The following is a 14,959-nucleotide window of genomic DNA, read 5'->3' as shown; positions in this document are numbered from 1 at the left end:
GTCATCAGCATTCAGATGGTACTGTAAGCCAAAGGAGGATATGAGACTACCGAGAGAGGAGGTGTACAGAGAAAAGAGAACCGGTCCAAGAACTGACCCTTGGGGAACACTAACAGGGACGAGAGTAGAAGAGGAGTTACTTACCATTGAAAGAAATTTGAAAGTTGCAGTCAGACAGATAGGAAGCAAACCAAGAGGAAACAGTGTCAGTGATACCAGTGGAGCGCATGAATTGTATCAGAAGGGGGTGATCAACAGTGTCAAAGGAGGAGGGAAAAATTGTCTTGAGACTTAGCTCTGATGAGGTCATTGGCCACTTTAGTTAAGGGCTTTTTCGTTGGAATGGGCAGCTCGGAAGCCAGATTGGAGAGGGTCAAGTAGAGAGTTGGTGCTCAGGTAATTGGCGAGTCTTTTGAAAACAAGGTGCTCAAGGAGTTTGGAAACAAATAGGAAAAGGGAAATGGGACGGTAGCTTGAAGGTAAGGAGGGGTAGGTGAGGGTTTCTTCAGGATAGGGATTACATATCCAATAATTAAGTTATTATTAAATATTAAAACTTTATACATGATAAATGAGGGGTTGGCATGTAGTAACTGGTACTCGTAGTGATGTTTTCAAAACTTTCAAAGTTATGATTAAAAAACCAACCTAACCCATAACCTGGCACTTAGACTGCACCCCAACAATTATCATACCATTATAATGGAAAAGTTTAGCTTAGTTTTACTATTTAAAATACAGAAGCAAATCTGTTAGAAGACAATTGCCAACCCACCCAAACAACCATGTCCTGGACAATCCAAAAATCTTTCAGTTCTGCTCCTTACCCAAGACCTCAAAACCCCAAACCTAACCTGAATGTTAACCCAAACCTAGCCTAAACCCTACCCCAAAGCCCCTCAGATGGAACTATAGGTAAAACAATGAGTTGTGAGCAGGCAGGTTCTTTATTATTGAATTGACATATCTCAGAGATCTCAAATGTCAAGTAAGAATAAACACCAGTTCCTAAACCTACAAAGAACCCCCAAAATGCAGAACATAATCCTTTTCAGTAAATTTGGAATTTTAGGAATATATTTAAAAATAAGATGGGAATTTAAGATGCATGAGATGGGAATTTTTTTCCCCCAATTGATGAGCCCTTTCCCGAGATGCACAGGCATGCACAGAAGGATTATAAAAAAAAAAGAGGGTGTTGCACTTAAAAAAAAAAAAAAACTCTAGAAAAGAAAATTTTTACTTAAAATGAAAGGGTTGTCTACCCTTTTTGGTGAAGTTAAAATACTGAGTTAAGGTATACTTTAAGAATGGCAGTAAAATACTTTTTCTGAAGCATGAAGTACTTCTGTTAGAAAAAAAACTGGTAGGTAGGGGAATCTTTTTTTTTTTTGGTGGGCTATAATGATTATATTCAGATGGCAGAACATTCCATAGATAAGATAAAAGTTTTCTTTTATAAATCTCTGCCAAAAAATGGAAATGTTTCCAATTTAAAGACTTTGGTATTATAGGACAGCTGGAATTATTTTTCCTTTTTGCCCAATTGCCCAATTCCTTATTGCCAAAAAATGTAAATGTTTCCAATTTAAAGACTTTGGTTATTGTAGGACAGCTAAAGTTATCTTTCCTTATTTCCCGCTTATTGTGTAAAACTCCACTTATTAATTCTGGGAGTCACTTGAAACATAAGGTCTCTCTTCTCATGGAGGTTATTGAAGGTTCCCTGACGACCACTGGCAGCTGGTAAAGTTAACTGGTGTTGAGATCTCCTGTCTTTTTGCAATGCAGAAAGTGCAGGTTTAAGTACCAGAGCAATCTTTTTGCAGAGTGTTTTTCATAATGGCCGTTCTCCCACTTCACCCTTACAGGCTCCCCCTATTTCCAGTGGGCATTTCCTTCCTTCCCGCAAACTTATTTTCTCTTCAACAGCAAAAGGGGGCACTAAGCTTCTGGTCTAGGAGGTTCCATCTTACCATACCCAAAAAATACATAGGGGGTGGTCCAGCACAATTTTTATTTAGCCATTTCATTATTTTAGACATAATAATTGGTTTCGAATAGGTTAAAAACATAGGTTTGCATTGCATAGATGAATATGTTTATACACTATAATTGTGAATACATTTGGAAGCCCCCCTGCCTCAAAAAGGCACCTCTGAAAAGTGTCATCTCTAATTTAATGTCCAGCAATGAGGTCTGTAATTATGTGTGTTCTGTGCATTTATTGTACAATCTTGTCCCTGACATCCTTGGACAACTCTTATGGTATTGACCATGCTGGCTAGTTTGGAATCTGAATGATTGCTTCTGTGGACAGGTGTCTTTTATACAGGTACTGTAACAAGCTCATTACCTGCATACAGGGAAGACACCAGGGAGCCTGAAATCCTGCTGGTTGATAGGGGATCAAATAATTATTTCACTCATTACAATGCACATCAAGCACTGACTTTTGAGTACTGGGTTTTTGAGGGTTCTTTTGTTGTTATTCTGTCTCACAGCTACAATAAACCTACCATTACAATTATAGACTGGTCATTTCTTTGTCAGAGGGCAAACGTACGAAATCAGCAGGGGATCAAATACTTTTCTACTCACTGTAGGTTCTGTGGCAGGATAAGTTTGAGGTTAAGGTTTGGCGCTATGGAGGGGGGTTAAGTTTAGGTACCAGCAACAAAGGGTTAAGGTTACAAAGCAGGTCCATGCATTAGGATTACTAAAGCAAAGCTACTGGGCTAGCACAGAACACATGTCCCTATTGGCACCAAGAAGAAAGAGGTTAAGGTTTAACAGTACATTTTTGCACTCAGATGATCCTGCAGAATTTTGAAGAGAAGCTACTGGACCACAGAAGGCTTCTTTATCTCCCTGTTGGAACCAAGATGAAAGAGGTCAAGGTTAGGCACCAAGGGGCCCAGGATGTAAGCACCTTACAGTAAGAGGTTAAGGTTAGGCAGCAGGACAGCATTTCAGCAACAACGTTATTATATAGAAATAGCTATTGGATCTTAGCATCTCGGAATAGCATCTTGATTGGCACATCTAGTGAAGGAAGTCTTCCCCTACTCGCTTCCACTGCTACGCTCTGCATTTCATGATGATATTAATTAGAGCCACCGAGGCAGTGAGTATTAGAATACTCCTGCCACCTGTTTATAAGTGACATCAGTGATCGGCTAATCTTTCACTACAATCAGTTGCAGATCTGAAAATTTAACCCGAGACATTCACTGCTCATTATCGTTAAGGGGAGGCTTTTGGTTAGGGGTGGCGGTGCATCGTCCTTTTGTGCCCTATTGTTGAAGGTGGGGCTCTGGTCACCAGCATTTCCAGTGTAAATACCCCAGTGCTTCCAATTGTGCCCTATAAACTTTTTGAGATCATTAGGATGAGTCAGAATACCCTGACTGACTCAATTCACTGATACACTTCTATTTAGCCAGATTTCAGGCATGCTGGAAATTAATAGTGATGGATTTTATTTAATAATAATATTGATCTCTATGCTGCTATCAGCATTCTCTCTGTGTTAGGTTGACATCACTGTTAAGTGCTTCAGATCTTCATTGGTAATGGTGCAGCTCCTTCCTCTCTGATTCAGATTCCTTTTGCACAGGTGGGAATGCTAAAATTAAGAAAAAACAAGAAAAAAAGTATACCTGGATTAAATGTGGGACTTTAAGTTAAATATAGTTTTGCTTTAAATCATCCACACTATAGAAAAAAAAAGTTTTTATAAATAATAATTATTTATTCTATTCCACAGAGAGCACACACGTTTGCGAAGAATGTGTTGAATGCAAAATGTCGGCCAGCCTATGCCAGAAAAGAGATGGACCGATTATTTCCCAACAAATACAACATGGGATTACTCGGCTTTGTCAAGAAGAACAGATACCTTAATGAATCTTCGTACCAGTATGGTCCTCCATTTGGATTTCGGCAGTACCTCAAGGAACTCGATAACATCATGGGCATGATGTCTGACGATGATCTTCCTAAGGATTTAAAACACAAACAATGCAAACGTTGTATTGTCATAGGGAGTGGGGGAATCCTGCATGGTCTGGAGCTTGGACATATGGTTGATCAATTTGATGTAGTAATCAGGTAGATTTATTCATTTTCTATTTTTTAGGTATTTGTAGTTTACAGTCCAAGGTTTCTGCCAAAGTCACACAAGCTGAGGCAATCTAGAATACCAATATGAAAGAATTTGGTGGTAAATTTGTTGGAATGCCATAACCATGACAGTTTGTTCCATCCAGAAATGTGGTCGGACATCACTTTTGTTAATGCCCTCAAGTTCCTGAATGAACCAGCATTCATTCCTAAACTGCCACTTAGCATGATTTAGAATTTACAGTTTGCCATATAGTGTTCTCCACATTTATAGTGGCAAAGGCTAAAATGTAGTATAGGTTTTTCAAACACTCTGATCACTTTTGAACAATGGCCATAGTGACAGCAATTGTCATAAATAGGCAGCGTAAGCTAAATACAGAATATGGTGATCAGCTGCTACATTCAATGAATGGAGTTTGGAATTGGCAATTTATTGTAAATATAGATTAGTGATCAATGCACAGATTGCTACTATACATAATAATGATTATCCCATTCAGAAATCCAGTGCTATCAAAGTGGTGATCAAATAAAAAAAATGAAGAATAAAGAAGTGCCAATCTTTTATCAGCTAAGGTATTCTTGAGAAATTATGCCGCATTTAATATTCTTGTCTGCTAAAAATGAACACAAGGGACCCTTACTATAATAGCTTTAGAGGGGATAGTAACTGTTTAACACGGCTGTGTAGTAATTTATTGTTGGCTTTTTCCATACTTCCTATAAAAGATGGCTTTTAGTTGTGGTGGATAGTACATCTTATTCCCAATACGCTATCTCTGGCAGTATAATGGACACAAGCACTAGTAGTGTATAGTGTACTGTCTATGTTTGCCTGTCTACATAAAGCAGTCCATGATGACAGGTGGCCATGGGTTTGTGGATGGCATTGAAAGTCATGTTTCTGTTTATAGCTACCTTTGTAGTTCTGCACATTGATTGTATTTTAATGCTAATTCTCCCAATGCAAGTCTATTAGTCAGCTGCCTTACTTCAATTAATAACATTATTATTGCAACACTTTTGGTACAAAATAATTGCACTAAGTTTCGAAAAGTGACTAATCTAGTTATAATTAATAACTATTCAAAATATATTTATAGGTAAATAGGGCAAGTATGGTAATCACAACAACAAAATTTGTATTCCATAAATTTTATCTATATTTTTATATGGGTACTTGGACCAAGACAACTGTTGGAAGACTACCATTCTGAGAATAATAACTAAAATAGACTCATTCCTTTTCTGTCCAAGTCTTGTGGGTTCATAAACCCTCTGCCTGTTACACTTTTGGGACTGAAAGACATGGCTCCATGAAAATTGGAGGAGCTGATGGACTTTTTGGTTTCTCAAACTTTTCATCCATTTAGCAGATTTTTGGAGCATACATAATTTGTCAAAAATAGGGATAAACCTTAGCTCTAATATTGTATAGATGCCAAAATTGGTTAAGAAAAAGCATTGTGTCGTAGTGTTAGTGCAGTAACACAAGCGTTTATTAAAAACTGAAAACTCTGACTGGATTTACTCTGTGTTGCTTACTGATAGGGACACAAGGGTGATATACAGTACTGATAGAGAGTAGTGTTTCTCAACCTTTCTAACATGGGGAAACCCTATTATTATTATTAATAAACAGGATTTATATAACGCCAACATATTACGCAGCATTGTAAATTAAATATAGGTTGCAAATGACAGACTAATACAGACAGTAATACAGGAGGAGAGGACCCTGCCCCAAAGAGCTTACAATCTAGTAGCCCTAGAAGTAGGTTCAGGTCTTCAGGGAACCCCTTCTTTATTTATTGTATTTACAGCTCAGTACATTAGCATAGTGGTCAGTGGAAGAATATTTCTTACATTATCGTCTTTTGTATTTTAGACTAAACAACGCTCCAGTCCATGGATATGAGCGGGATGTTGGGAATAAAACCACCATCAGGATGACATATCCCGAAGGGGCTCCAGTCTCTGAAGAGGAATATTTAAGTAATAGCCTTTTTGTCACTGTCCTCTTCAAGCACGTGGACTTCCTATGGCTGCAGGCCATTTTGAAGAACGAGACATTGGTGAGTTGGCTTAGCCCATATTCCATATTGGACATTTTTTTAAGTTGTATTGGGTCACTTGTTCATATACTTTAACCTCCCTAGCGGTTCATTTCTTTCTGGTTTTAAATGTCTAAAAGCGGTACATTGTTTTTCATGAAAATATATTTTACAGTATAATATAATGGTATGAGTATACCCGCCCCGCCCCGCCGGGACATACACACGCACCGACGTCACTGGGAACATTTCTGGATTTAATGCTATGCTAATTCTGCATGCAAGCTTTGCTTGTGCTGGCCGGTCCTGGACTGTACCTTCATGGTAAAATCAGCTCTGTAGACTCTACATCAACACTGTAGACTTCCGTCTACCTCTTTCCCCCAGGTGGGACAGGCAATGCAAAGTGTCCACATCATGCAACCAGTGGTGTGGGTATCTGAAGAGGGATTGCCCCTCCTGTAAACAAAACATTTAGGACAGACACATCATAGCGTGCGGCTGTGGATTTTTCATTTTGGTATGTCAGCAGTTAAAGGGGGATAAGGAAGGTTTGAGATTGCCTGGAAGTAAATTGCTTTCCCCCTAAATCTCCTCCCTTCCTTTTTATTCTCTTATATAAGAAAGGAGAAGTAAATTGGAGAAGGAAAATCTCCAATATATTTTTTTGTGGGTACAGTTGGAACCCCTTGTTGGTTTTTACTGATCTCTGGTACTCTATAAGGCTTAGATCCTACATTGAGCTTGATTTTTTTAAAGCTTGATACAATAGGCTATCATGGGAGAACCTGGGTGATCCAACAAATCACTGCACATAATAGTGTGGAGCTGTAGTGGTCAACCTAATTGTAATCCGTAGGGGGAAGAAGGTAGACATTGCTTGAAACACGCAAACATTCTTCAGGAATTAGGTCATAGTTGGCACCTTATAAAAATTGTATAAAAAGGATTCCTAACAATGTTACTTCACTTTTTACCTACTTCTGCACAAACACCCTTCGTTATGGCCAAGAGTAACCTTTTAGGTGAGGCTTTGTAGAATGGATGCAGCCAGTGCAGGGTTTGGCAATCAGTGCAGCAAAACAACCATCTGTCTGCTTTGCATCATGAAAGGAAACATCGGAATCAACTCTCCGGGGAGTTTTGTTAAGTCATTGCAGTGATAAACGGTTTTAAAAGCTACTGCTGAGCTTGCAGGTACATTCCTCTAAAGGAACAAAAAACACTCTAGGAAGGAACAAATAAGCACAGCGAGTGATTTACTTATTTTTTAGATGTAATTCTAAATGTTTTTTTGTTCTTGAAAATAAGTTTTGTAAAGAATTGTCCTATAAATAAACATTTCTTTTTTTACAATCCTGCCACGGGGTTGTGTGGGTGACACTTCCATTTTTTTAAGCATGCTTTGATCTTTGTACCAAACCTTATTGAGCACCAATACAGATTTAACACTCCACATAATAGCGTAGAGCAGGGGTGGTCAATGTTGCTTAAATGTGGCCCTTGGCATCACCGTCATTTAGTTTTCAGCGTAGTACAGATAGCTGTCATACTGCAAACCTGCTTTAAGAAGCAAATCATGGACTGTACACACTTTACATTACAGATTACTAGTGATCACGTGCTGTTACAGCTTCTTTATAAATCAATAGTACTACATCTGTGTTTCCCTCTGTCCCCCTACAGATGATCACATTGTGCCACAATTAATTAATTATAATACATTAGGGAAGAAAAAACTTAATTAATTCCCAAGTTAGGCCTAGAATGTAGGTCATTGGTGTACAGTCTGAAGGTTAAGCAGAAGAGGCATATACAGACTATTACTAAATTTCTAATAACAGTTTTTTTAAATACAAAAATATGTGTATATTTAATGTTTTATTCATTTGTTTACAGTCTACATGGAATAAATTGTTCTTCTGGAAGAGTGTGACGGAAAAAATCCCACTGAAGTCACATCAATTCCGCATTCTTAATCCTCTCATCGTGAAAGAGACAGCATTGGATATCCTGCAATTCTATCCTCCCCGGCAGAAGTGGTGGGGCTGGGACAAGGTAAGAACATCAACACAAAATAATTGCAAGTGACTGACGCTTTATAAACTTTTATGGGCTTCTTTAAAAAGTCAGGAAATGGCCTTGGGTTTAAACTAGACCCTTCAGAAACAAGAAGTAGTGCCAATTTGAAATTCCAAGGCAGACAGACCAGGATACATGCTAAGGGACAAAAAATCACACAGGGGTGACACACTCCACTGTTGGAGGATATCATACCGGCCAGCAATTTCATCTTCATATAGCTAGTAGCCATTTAGGGTTCAGCATATAGATCGATTAACTGAACTGCACTGAGCACGTAGTAAGGACAGAAATGCTTTACAGTCTTGTCAAAGATGCAAAAGGCGTCTCCGGATGGAGGACCCTAAAGTCAAAAAAATGCTCTATAACCTTTGAAATGAGAAAATATGAAAGCAATTTTCCTATATAGGGAATATAATAGAGAAGAAAAAGATGGGGTTGCAGCATTAATGATTGAAGATGATCTTGATTCTTTTTCCTCTCCACTATATACCTTATGATAATCTAGGGGTGGCCACCTATATGCACCTATATGATTTTTTTCTTTTTTTGTAAATATTCCTATATAATATGTACCATTGAGATATAGAATTTAGAATTATCTGCTTCCTGACATTAAAATCCCACCAAGCATTTTTTAACAGAACATCAAGTAGTGGTGTCATTTCCTTTCACAGTGTATTCATAGTGTTTTCACCTAGCATTGATAAAGCAATGATTGAATTGCTTGATGCAATACTCCTAAACATATAATATAATGTTGTACCTTTATGGTAGTTCTAACACTGTAAAGGAATCTGCATAGCTTTGACAGAGGCAAAAAATTGTCGGTAGGATAGTAGTAGCTGTTAAAAATTGAAGAAAATCAGCTTATTGTGTAATATCTTTATTAATAGTTTTAGCTGCAATTCATGTTTATATGGATGTGAATGTGTGTGTATTTAAATGAATGTATGTGTGTATATGTATATATTAAGTGTGTGTGTGTATATATATATATATATATATATATATATATATATATATATATATATATTGTTAGATGTGAGTGGCGTGATGCCAAATTAATATGACATGGTTGAATATGGATATAATATATACAAGTCTGGTCATAAACGCAGAAATAACAAATGGAAACAATTTTTTGATGCAAATAGTTGCTTCACACCTCTAGTGCAATTGGATTGTCTGTTTGACAGTGGTAAAGCCATTATTTTTCTAATTTAATAAAAATTTTACTGTGTATAGACAATCTAAACTAGTCATTGTATTATTTATGTTGTTTTTACCTTCCCTGTCTAGAACGTCCCCACAATCGGTGCAGTTGCTGTGAACCTGGCCACACACCTCTGTGATGAAGTAAGCGTAGCCGGTTTTGGATATGACCTGAGTCAGCCAGACATCCCTTTGCATTATTTCGGTAACCTTTGCATGAACTCCATGAACAGACAGCCGATGCATGACGTCACCAAAGAAAGGAAGCTGCTGCAGATGTTGGTACGGAAAGGCGTGTTAAAGGATCTTAGCGGGGGCATTCATTGTGACTTCTGCCCATCCCATAAGACAGAGGAGGCACTTAACGAACGATAGCCTGTACTTGGAACTTAAATTGAGGGGAAACCACTCCTACTACTCTTCTGAAACACCACATTGCATGAAAGCAGTCTCTGCTCATCGCTGTTACCCTCCATCAGCTTTAGCACGACTGCACACATGAAGAAGCTTGCAGGAAATTCATGTAATGCTTCAGCTACCTAGAAATGCTGCAAAAAACAAAATGAACACTGATATTTTTTTAAGCTCCTCTCATCTCTGCAGAGATTTGCCTTTTGGATGTGCCCAAGGTCCCAGTGTTCACACTGGAGGGAGGGCGTTTATGTGCGGCAGTGGGGGATTCTTGTTTGCCGGCCATGATGGGACCAGTAAAATATTGTGTGGCAATTTTAACATCCATTCCATCTGTGAACTTTTGGCACAAATGATGGACTGCATTTTTTTGAATCAAAAAGTGCTGTATTTTATTTTATTTTTTTTTTTACAATCTTTAAATTACAATGCCTTTGTTATATTTGGAGATGCTGTGACTCCTGAAAACCACTCTCGATGGGGAACATTCATTGCAGAAATTTACTAGAGATTTTTTTAAATTATATCCGGCCATGTCAGCATAAATTATTACTTCTGCCAATTCTGTTCATTTTGTGACCACGCTGTGTAGTAATGTAGGGGTTGTCGGTCCTGATATTTTTGAGTGTTGTGTGTACAACACTTCTTCTCTTGTGAGAACCACAAAATATCCCTGGATTACCTCCAGGCTTCCAAGTACTGCTGCTCTTCTTTCTGATCTTTTGCTAGGACGTCATTCAGGTACCTAGGCTAATTATTTACTAGATTTCCAGTTTTATGGAATATTACAGCATTACCTCTACTGACAGTTTAGCGTCAGCAATCTCGAGCCACTTGCAAATTTGTAATGGTGATGATCTACTTCTGGATCAAAGTGTAACTTTCAGCAACTGACCTTTGGATAAACTTGAGTTTGTGTACTTGCAATTGTTTTAGGTAAGAAGCCAAATGGAATACAGCAATGCAGCAAAACATAAAAGCAGATTAATACCTGATCACGCATCCAGCCAAATTCAGTACCAGACTGCAAAAGTGTTAAAAAGCGGACCAAAATATGATAATGCAGGACAATGATAGGTGACTACACCAGGGTGTGTAAGGTATCTAGCATTTGTTGTTGCTCTATATAAGAACCATATCAGACTTTTAGTTGGCCATGATGTTCTGCGATAGGCTGCGCCATGGTACTGACAGCTCCCATTCACATGTTTGTGGTTGTGTTGAATTGCAGTAACAATTCTCTTTTGGCCACGCAGTTACTTTTTTTCTTCTTGATAAAGAACCACACTGCAGCCGCAACTGGGTGCAAATGCATTTGGCACTTCTGGACACATAGAAGCAGTTTGCTATGTGTTAGGAAGAGGATAACCATGTAGTTTTCCAACACAAGTATGAAAGGGGCCTATGACTCTTTGAGCAGTGGCATCATAGTGCTGATAACAAAAAAAGTAGTGGAAGGGTGATTTAGACTAACAATCAATACAAACACTATTTAGATCTTACAACACCAGCCAGACAGCAACCACCCAACCTTTGTGATAGCTGTCATTTTTTTTTACCACTACAGCTTCCGAAGAGTTGAATCAACTTTTTACACAGCAGCCCAGTCTTCTCTACTAAGAAATCAGTCTACGGTCCTATTATCATATGTTTGTCAGCAAATTCACTTTTTTTAATGTTCGTAAAGGAAGTTACAGAAGGTTGACTTACTCTGTCAGTAACACCCACACCTACCCCACTAAAGATATTATAGGCGTGGCAGTAAAATCATTAATACTTTTACATGGCTGATTGATAACTCTGTTGCCTCATTTCCTCCCAAAATATTCCAAATTCTGCATCCTGTTGTAAACCTGTCACCTTAGTGAATCATTCACAAGTTGCTGACAGTATTTCAACACAAGTAGACACTTCCTGTCCTGTAGTGACAGATGGATGTTGGAGTTGATCTCTCCAATGCTAGGGATACACTCTAGGCCAACCTTTCTTAACATTTTTTTTTTACCCCAGAAAATAATGTTCAGGTCTAATGGAAATCCCTGCTAAAATAAACAGTTTTAGCAAATGCCCTGTACATTGATGGTCTGTGTGCAGACTGTCCCTCTTACCATGGTAGTCTGCATTCAATCCCTATAAGTAAAACGATTATTGGGGTCATGCTCCAAAATATTCAGGTACCATCAGAAAGGTGAACAGTCAGCCACAGCTCCAACTTCTGGCAACCTCTGGAGAAACCCTAGTACAGAATGACTTCTATAGAGAGTTGGCATTGAAATGCGTGTCCCAGTTGGAAGACTTCTACTCCATTGTTCCAGTAACAACTGGAACATTTGTATTTCATTGGTCACCAGGAAAAGGCATAAGAGTGATTCTCCCCATCAGTGAATCTATTCACTGTAAACAAGTCTAACCTATTCCCCTTCTACCCAAAAAGTTTTGGGCTTGCATACCCTTTAAAGTGATGACAATGGAATTTTCATATCATCTATATATATGTTTTATTTATGCTGAAACGTCCAATCCAGAGCCTTTATTTTAGTTTACAGAGATGCTGCAGTCATATGGATGCAGCACTGTAAGTTCAATGTACAATTTAATCACTGAACATCACACAGTAAATGCAGAGTTTTCCATTTAAAAATATATGTTTAGAAAGTTTTTATTTTTTGCAATAAATCCATTGCTGGCAATGGCGAGATCTGTATTATTTTGTACCAGTATTAAGCTCTGGTATTCGCTGGCTGATAACAGATAGTGCCTTGAAGCTTTATAATATGTGTGTTGTGTATTATCTTATATTTCACTATATTTTACTGCAAAAATTAGGGCCCAAATTCTATTTATGTGTACCCGTAGGCTGCTGTAGCTGGGCCTTCAAAGTGACCCCAATCTTCCGATTCTGCCTGACCACCTCCTGCACTATTACCGCATAGGGGAATCGGAGTAACAAGCTGTTTTCCTTTTTTAGATTTTTATTTTATAAATATATTTTGCCTATAATATTGTCAATGTAAATTAATGATGATCAGCAGTTTGTTTATTCCTGAGATGTTTGCAAAAGAAAAACTTCTAAAATGTGAAAATAGTGTGTCAGCCTTTCACCTTTCTTAAAATGTGGTCACGCTAAGCTCGGGCTTCTGGCTGTTTAGTGATTTACAACTTGTTAGCTACCAGGCACTGTGAAGTCCTTATCAGAAATGATCATTCTTGCAGATATGGAATATTTGTTCTAGGAAATCATGCCCCTGGTACTCATAGAACTGATATGTTTCCTGACAACCTTATAATGGTGAGGATTCACTATACCTGATAATGGTCAGGCTTCTCTATACCTGATAATGGTGAGGCTTCTCTATACCTGATAATGGTGAGGCTTCTCTATACCTGATAATGGTGAGGCTTCTCTATACCTGTACCTGATAATGGTGAGGCTTCTCTATACCTGATAATGGTGAGGCTTCTCTATACCTGATAATGGTGAGGCTTCTCTATACCTGATAATGGTGAGCCTTCTCTATACCTGATAATGGTGAGGCTTCACTATAACCTGATAATGGTGAGGCTTCGCTGTCTTGGCTTTTTCCATTGAATGTAATGAACTGCAAATCACTGAACAAACTCCTTACATTTTTTAGAATTTAGGAGATTCTCTCTTAAGAGACCATTCACACTATTATGTCACAGCAACACAATGAACACAGATTGGTGTGTTACGTTGTTAGGTTGTCAATTTTTTTTTTTTTGGGGGGGTGGTAGCCCAACTCAGTGCACAGAGGACGACTAGCTGTGTGTTGTGATGCATTGCATTAAAGTGGAACTTTCAGGAAAAAAAAAAAAACACCACTTACCTTTACTACCACAGAGCCCCGGGGGGCTATTTTGGCATTTTTCCCCCATTTTTTGGCATTGCTAGAAAAAAAGCCCTTCTGCAAATGCCTGAGATCGGGCATGCACAGAAGGAGTAGCCGGAAGGGGGCTCTGCACTCGCATTCAGTCTTGAAGAGGAAAGGCTTCCCCCTTTTATATATATATATATATATATATATATATATATATATATATATATATATAAATATTTGGAAGAAAGATACTTTTTACCTAATATAAAAGGGCTTTCTACCTTTTTATATAAAGGGGATAAAAAATCCTGTGGTGGGTCTGCTTTACATATTAACGCATGTGTGTTTATGCATTGAGGTGCACAGGAATGCATTGCACACTAACCATCTATTTATAAAGCAGTGAATCCGACATAGATTGAAATATTCCCCGATGGAGAATTAATCACTGCCATTGAAACCCATGGCTTTGGAAGATTCTCCACCAGGGAATTTTTCAGTGAATGTCAGATCTACTGCTTTATAAAGACCCCCTAAAGTTTAATTTTTAAAAAATTTTATTTGACCTCATAGTGTGAATAGGGCCTGGCTAATAGCTCCACTTTTAAAAGGTGCATCAAGGCAGAGACAGATTTTTACAGACCACTGTGCTAAACCTTTGCTGTATATGTTTGGTTTCTGTTTTTTAATGTTTAATTTGGTAAATATATCTCAGGAATATGAATATGTATTTTTTTTTCGTATCACATAAAAAGATTGTTGACTTTAATATTTATGGGTGGCTCATTTTTTGTGTTTTGTCTTTTTTCCCTCAAAGAAATTGAAAAGTAATATCGGGTCATGTCCATTTATACTTTAGTATGAGACATGGCTTTTAAAAATGTGGCTTTGGCTGCAATGCTCACCTTCTCTCTGGATCTGACACCTGCAGTAATTCTCTTATGCCTCAAGCTGTCCTCAGTCTGCTGGTTTGTTTAATGTCTAATCTTTAAATCCAAAAGACTGAAGTGAGTGCAGGGTATCACGGAGCAGCCTGAATACATCTAGAAAAGGGCATATTAGCTTGATAGAAAAATCTTTCATTTTGATTTTAAATTCACAGAAGCACACATTGCCTAAAATGTAAATTTAGTTAGCTTATATGTCACTTTTAGGAGTGTAATGGCTTTATTTATAGTTTCCTTTTAATGCATATCTACACCTAAGAAAGTGTGAACTGGAGAATACCTC

The 14,959-nt window shown here is 38.0% G+C and overlaps 1 protein-coding gene across 1 annotated transcript in view; it reads left to right on the top strand.

The window, feature by feature from the left end:
- ST3GAL5 (ST3 beta-galactoside alpha-2,3-sialyltransferase 5) overlaps positions 1–14,498 on the top strand; it is a 57,267-nt gene extending 42,769 nt beyond the window's left edge. The window contains exons 4-7 of the mRNA XM_072406592.1: positions 3,770–4,113; positions 6,017–6,203; positions 8,082–8,240; positions 9,567–14,498. Of these exons, the coding sequence (XP_072262693.1) occupies positions 3,770–4,113; positions 6,017–6,203; positions 8,082–8,240; positions 9,567–9,854 (978 nt within the window). The 3' untranslated portion in view covers positions 9,855–14,498. The remainder of the gene's footprint in view (positions 1–3,769; positions 4,114–6,016; positions 6,204–8,081; positions 8,241–9,566) is intronic.
- The last annotated feature ends 461 nt before the right edge of the window (positions 14,499–14,959 follow it).

This window comes from Pyxicephalus adspersus, chromosome 3 (genome assembly GCF_032062135.1).
Source record: "Pyxicephalus adspersus chromosome 3, UCB_Pads_2.0, whole genome shotgun sequence".
Classification (NCBI taxonomy): domain Eukaryota; kingdom Metazoa; phylum Chordata; class Amphibia; order Anura; family Pyxicephalidae; genus Pyxicephalus; species Pyxicephalus adspersus.
The sequence above is the reverse complement of the archived record's forward strand: the minus strand, read 5'-3'. Positions and strand labels throughout refer to the sequence as shown.